Source organism: Cibotium barometz, chromosome 1, assembly GCF_041138505.1.
Source record: "Cibotium barometz isolate CiBa-2024 chromosome 1, ASM4113850v1, whole genome shotgun sequence".
In the NCBI taxonomy this organism is placed as follows: Eukaryota; Viridiplantae; Streptophyta; class Polypodiopsida; order Cyatheales; family Cibotiaceae; genus Cibotium; species Cibotium barometz.
Genome location: NC_141046.1, coordinates 48863514 through 48870596, shown reverse-complemented (window position 1 = coordinate 48870596; position 7083 = coordinate 48863514). Strand labels below are relative to the sequence as shown.

General features: G+C 40.6%; 1 protein-coding gene across 1 annotated transcript; it reads left to right on the top strand.

Moving 5' to 3' along the window:
• The first annotated feature begins 5015 nt into the window (after positions 1-5015).
• Positions 5016-6150, top strand: LOC147642114 (uncharacterized). Its single transcript, XM_086772830.1, has one exon. The coding sequence runs from the start codon at positions 5236-5238 to the stop codon at positions 5629-5631; it is 396 nt and encodes a 131-aa protein (XP_086628956.1). The 5' UTR covers positions 5016-5235; the 3' UTR covers positions 5632-6150.
• Positions 6151-7083: the final 933 nt, after the last annotated feature.

Genomic DNA, 7083 nt, shown 5'->3' with positions numbered 1-7083 from the left:
AAAAATTTCATTATTATAGCAGCGAAATTTTGTTGATGAGAAATGACCTGTGAACTGTGACTCCCGCCTAAATCGCCGTCGATGACTGTCAATACCTACCTACTTTCCCTATCTTGCACATGCATAGGCTACGCCTGTAGCCCCCAACGCCTGCTATTCCTCCCACCACACCTCTTCTTTCAAGGATTTTGCATCAATCAACTCTCCCTCTCCAAGGTAAGCCCTCTTTCTTGCTTTCTTCAAGCTTTAATGGAAAGCTTCAATCTTTGCCTTATTTCAAGATTTCATGGAAAGCTTGTTCATAGTTCACTGTGAGCTTTTCTTCCCCTTCCTCTCTCTTTCCTTCCCCTCTCTTTCCTCTCCCTTCTTACCCTAACCCTAGCCTAATGCATAGAGCTCTAATAGAGAGCTTTGATGGAGAGCTCTTTATCAAAGCTTTCTATTAAGCATTCTATGCATAGACCTAGGGTTTAGGCTTAACATAAACTAATTTTTTTATTCACTTATGCATTAAGAGTAGGGTTTAGGGTACTGACCGCTTTTTGCTCTTGTTCTTCTTGCTTGCTAGTGTGTTAATGAGGACTACCTTTTTTAATTTATTATGTTTCTTTTTTGTAGGTTTATTTAAGTGAGCAAGTGTTTGGGCATAGCCTCTCATACAGTAAGCCCTCTTTCTTCATTTTGGCTTATGCTTCTTATCTTTCTGTTTTTGCACCCTTGGGTGCTAGGGATTAGGGTTAGGTCAATAGGCCTCTTGCAATAGGGTAACGCATAGCCCTTATGATGCAATACGGCTTATGCATAAGCCCTATGCAATAAGCCCTATGCATAGGGCTTATGCATGAGCCCTATGCAATAGGTTTATGCATAGGGCTTATGCAATAGCCCTATGTAATAGGTTTATGCATAGCCTTATGCAATAGGGCTTATGCATAAGCCTTATGCAATAGGTTTATGCATAGTCTTATGCATAGGGCTTATGGATAAGCCCTATGCAATAGGTTTATGCAAAGGGCTTATGCAGCCCTATGCAATAGGTTTATGCATAGTCTTATGCAATAGGGCTTATGCATAAGCCCTATCAAATAGGTTTATAGCTTATGCAATAGCCTTATGCATAAGCCCTATGCATAAGACTTATTAGGGCCTATTGCATAAGCCTTATGCATAGGCTATGCAATAGGCCTTATGCATAAGGCCTATTGCATAATATGTTAAAATGAACTAATTTTATGTTTTTTTATGAGAGAATCTTTTATAGGTCTGTTCAAGCAAACAACCACCAAGGGTTTAGACCATGGGCGGATCATACGGATTCGGCTACAAGAGGTAAGCCCTCTTTTTCCATTCTTTGTTTATGCTTATTCTCTTTGTGTTTTTGCACCCTCTGGTGCCAAGAATTAGGGAATAGTGCCTATGCATACCCTATGCATAGTGCATAGTGCTTATGCATAGCCTATGCATAGGTTATGCATAGTGCTTATGCATAGCCTATGTATTGTGCTTATGAACTAATGAACTAATTTTATGATTTTTTATGATAATCTTTTGTAGGTCTATTCAAGTGAACAACCACCAAGGGTTTAGTGGCTCATATGGATTCGGCTACAAGAGGTAAGCCCTTATTTTCCATTCTTTGTTTATGCGTCTTCTCTTTGTGTTTTTGAACCCTTGGGTGCTGGGGATTAGGTTTAGGTCAAGAGCCTATGGCCCCTATGTATAGGCTATGCATACATTATACATACGCTATGCATAGGCTATGTATATGCTATGCATATAGGGCTTATACAATAGAGCTTATGCATAAGCTATGCATGGGCTATGCATAGGGTATGCATAGGGTATGCATAGGCTATGCATAGGGTATGCATAGGCTATGGATAAGCTATGCATGGGGTATGCATAGGATATGCATAGCCTTATGCATAGAGGTATGGGGAATTATTATATGCCATCTAGAATCACTACTACATGATAGCCTAATACCGACGCTTATACCGACATCATTAAACGGGGTCTAAAAAAGCCCCGTCATCGGTTTAAACCCCGGTATCTGCGCCGGAACCACAACGTCAGTATTCGCGTCGGTAATACCCGATATATATACTGGCGCTCATACCGGCACGCATACCAGCACGCATACCGACGCTCATACCGGTGCTCATACCAGCACGCATACCGGCCCTCATACCAGCATGCATACCGGCGCTCATACCAGCGCATATACCGATGCTTATACAAGCACGCATACTGACGCTCATATCAGCGGATATACTGATGCTTATATCGGCGCATATACCAGCACGCATACCGACGGATATACCGACGCTTATATCGATGACCATAGCAGTAATTTTTTGTTGGACAGAATGGTGTTGCTTGCTGCCTGCAGTCAACAGGACGACTCTACAGCAGTAAACAAACAGCACCATTCTGTCCAAAATAGAGCACAGAAGGCAACGCACTCGTTTTTATATTTTTTAGATAAACAAGAAACATTACTCATGAATATTTTGATTATATACTAATAGTTTGGAGGACTTACATTATGGTAATGCCTCCCAATTGATGGTCTCTCCTTCTGCTTCAAGCGTACTTCTCTTCTCGCCTTCTAATAGTTTAGAGGACTTACATTATGGTAATGCCTCCCAATTGATAGTCTCTCCTTCTGCTTCAAGCATCTCAAATAAGGCCACAAGGCCATATTTTGTGAGCGTACTTCTCTTCTCGCCTACTTGGTGGGCGATTCATGGCCAACTCCTACATAAATGATTCATGGCTAACTCCTACATAAACGATTAACAATTACAACTTTTAGAAATCAACATTTAGCCCACATACATACATTTAGATAAACAAAATTGGTACAAATACTTACGAATTCATGGCGCATGGTTTCGTAACCATCACTCCCAAGATGAGAAGTCCCTACTGTTTGGAGTCTCGTCCTTGCCGCCTCTCTTTGTTGTTGAAACCTCTCTGGTGTCTCTCGAGACTCATGCCCTGAGGTGTCGGGTCAAATGAGAAATCAGGACTGTAGTTGAGCGGCGGTGAGTCATCACCCATGGCCTGTTGGACAAAAAACCATATGACAAACTTGTGCGAAATGAAAATTACATGGTAAACAATGAAAGAACCATATGACAAACATTAACAATGATAAACAACAATGGTAAACTATATCACTTTGCGACTGCACTAGTGATTATGACGGTAAACATTAACAATGGTAAACAATGAAAGGACCATATGACAAACATTAACTTCCCTAAACAACAATGGTAAACCATATCACTTTGCACCTTCAATGTCATAAAATCATTACAAATATATCATAACTATTTGCATAATCATTAAGATACATCATTTTAAAAATCATTATCTATTCTATCATCCTCATTAAGATCAGTAGCCCCAAAGAGATCTATTTCTATGTACATTTCAGCATCCTCATCATTAAAAGTCCCTTGATGAAGGTTGTCCTCATCATCTATGTCTTCTTCCTCAATAGGTTTTCTAGCTTCATTTGTTTGCACCTCTTCATTTGGATCTTGCTCTAGTTGCTCCTCTTCATTTGCTTGCTCCTCTTCATTGTTGATATCGGCTTGTTCTTGTTGCTCCCCACCACCCTGTGAATCCACATCACCCTGTTGTAGCTCTAATTCTTCACAAATTTGCTTAGTACTGCGGGGGGGCGACTTGAACCACAAGTAGCCGGCGTGGATCTTTTGGATCCGCTTTAAAGACAACCTGCTCACAATGCTCTGGGCGCACAAAAGTATCTTGCTGATCGGTCCATACCTGTGTGGAGTCCACTTGGATGAGGCCACTCTTGCCTCTACGTACAATTGCATGTGGCCCTCTTGCATGGAAAACAATCATTAGCAAGTGAAAACATATTAGTCTACATTCAATTATGAAAGTGAACACAACCTTTCGTTTTCCTCTTTCTTCCCCTTTTCAACATTTTAAAGGCTTGTAACAGTGAAGGACTCTCTTCTTGATGATTCTCCTTGTCCATGTCACTATCTACAGGACTTTCTACACCCAAGTCCACAAGTTCTCTCTCCTTGATAGTGACATCCTTTGGATCAGGTTCCTTGTTTTTTCCAAGGAAATCTGCCACGGTCTCAAGTTCCGTGTGTCCAACTGTAAATTTTCTACATTACAACCTGGTGTTGAAAAAACTTCATCCATTGGCTGAATGTTTTTGGCATCCTCATTATCTGCAATAAATTCAATCATTAGAAAATATTTTCCCACCTTAGTAGACAGTAATAGAAAGGTAGTAGGAAATGTCCTCTTTGTACACACACACCCACGGAGACGGAGTCGCTTAAGGTCGACTTAGAGGGTTATACACCTAATCAACTTAGAGGGTTATACACCCAATCGTCTCGACGGAGAGACTTGAACCCAGGTGGGTTCATGTCATCCCAAGGGCAATTCCACTACCACACTTGGGTGATAGAAAGGTAAGTGGAATTGATGACATGAACCCACCTGGGTTCAAGTCTCTCCGTCGATTGGGTGTATAACCCTCTAAGTCAACGTTAAACGACTCCGTCTCCGTGGGTGTGTGTGAGGACGGGGGGCAATATCTAAGAGAGAGAGAGAGAGAGAGAGAGAGAGAGAGAGAGAGAGAGAGAGAGAGAGAGGAGGGGGGGCCGGGCAATAAGCGAGAGAGGGAAAGAGAAAGACAATCAACTGTGTGCAACCCACATTACGAAGGTTAATCCACCTAACCCCTATAACAAAGGTTGGGCTACCAAAGGGAATATTCAAAACAAATTAATCTTAAAAAAAATGTTGGGTGCCTATAATATATATTAGCAAGATTAGTTTTCAGTGATTCTGGCGCAGACTTTTGAATTAAAGTTTTTGAAAATGTCTATCGTGAACCCTATACGTGGAGTGCCCCTTTGTAAAAGGTCAAAGAGGACGATCTCTGACACGCCGTTGTGCGCGTCAATTGGTAATCAGGTGCCGCGCTTCTAATATGCTGTTCACCGTTGATAGGACCCCATTCTTATCTTTGATTATCACAATCCAATCTAATCTAGTACTATCTAACACAAGGATCTGATCTAATCTAAGCATCATCATAACCCCAGTGATTACAGTTACAAATTGCTTGACGATCGTTGATTCGCTTGCAAAAGCAAGGCGGTTTAGTGAAGATTCTGCATAGATCAGCCGGCCTGATTAGTGGCCCTTCCTGTTAAATCATCAGCTATGGTGAGGAGGACCCATCTCCTTGTGCTGCCTTGCGTAAACCCCCAAGTTATCGAGACTGCATCAATCAAGACCATAGAAAGCATGATCAGAGACGGGCTGGAAACGATTCCTGAAGAGCCTGAAGTCGCAACGCCTTCCGAGCCTAGATCGCCATCGTTATCAACTTCTGGAGATCAGAGATTGCAGCTGGCCAGCGAGCAGGGAAGAAAGGGTTGCGGTAAAGTTTGCACTGTTATTTCCACCATCGCTGATTCCTACGTGCGCTTCATGAACGGGTTCATGGATAAACGAAACCTAGGAGAGCTTGCACTCTTCAATGGCGCAGTGGTCGATGCCTTCATAATTCAACACCCAATTGTAGAGGAAGAGGCCTCATTACACAGGTTTCGGTGACTCAATCTATGGTCTCATAAGCTGCAGAATCCATTGTTTTGAGCTGCCCTAGCCTTGCAGATTATTCGTGGATGGGGGCAATTTCATAGAACCGTATAGATGGTGGTTTTTATGTCTCTGTGTAAGTAGCATCAATGTGCTTGAGTGCTTGTGGGGATATTACCCCATTGTAAAGTTAGTTATACCCCTTGGTTTTTCAACAAGATCTAGACATGCTACTTGGTTGGTCAACCCAGGCAGCAGCCTATGGCCATGTCTCTCGTTGTCTTGTTTTGGAAACTAGGGGTGAGATTGGGATTCTACATATTTGGCTTTATAGTGCATTTGTTCAATAGCCTAAGGCATTGGCAATACATTAACTGTAGCAACAATTAGATTTTTCAAAATTTATCATGCCCTCTTGAATCATGTGGCCGGGTCCCCAACCCAAGAGCTTCTCTCTGAACAAGTCTATGTACAATATGTGAATCCATCTCTTGTAGCCAACCAATTGTGAAAGTTGCCAGAATCAACCAAAATTTCACAATTGAAAACCTTCAAAACATATCCTCATTTCAATGGTAAATAATTTGTTTCCATTTTTGTAATTGAAATATATGTTTTTTTTAAATTTGAGTAGATCCCACTAATAGTTAGCTCTTAACCAAACCAATATTATCAACCATCTAAAATGACCAGTATTATTGACCCTTGACCATCATCTATTACTATAAACCATTAACTATAAGAAAAAGGTAAGGGTATGCTCCTCGATTACATATTTTTTAGAGGAAAGGGGTGTAGCTCTTCACCACTTTTGTGTAATTTTTTTAAAACTAATGTGTTATTTGAGTGCACGATGAGTGTGGCATGTAGGGGAGCTAAGGAAATACCATCAACCACTTATCAATGAATGATAATCACTAATCATCTACCATTAACCATCAAGTTTGACCACCATGACCATTGACTACTATCACTAGAGAGCGATTGATATTATAGAAGGAAAGTGCACATCCTTAGGTTTTACCATTTTTGGAGATAAAGGATGCTAGCTCTTGAACATAGTTTTGTGTGGGTGTTTAAACTAATATGTTTCTTGAGCTTGACATGAAATTGTTGAGTAGATACCATCAATCATATCTAATAATGACCAATGGCCATTGACCACATCTACCATTGATCATCAATCTTGAGTTTGAAAATTTTTGGGAGAAGTGATTTTATATAGCTGTGAAGTGATTTTGTCTTTTTTTTTTGGTAGAAGTGATTTTATATAGCTGTGAAGTGATTTATTTATTTTTTTGGTAGAAATGATTTTATATAACCGTGAAATTTTGTATGCCTATAAAGAAACCAATCCTCCAAACCCAATGCTTATCCAAAGACATATAGGGTGGAAGCATGGTGTGGGATATGCTAGTTTCCCTTTAAGAAGATTCATAAGTAAAGTTAATCAAGAGAAAAACATAA

Excerpts from the sequence above, each read along its gene's own strand:
- LOC147642114 (XM_086772830.1), top strand. The coding sequence starts at position 5,236 with ATGGTGAGGAGGACCCATCTCCTTGTGCTGCCTTGCGTAAACCCCCAA.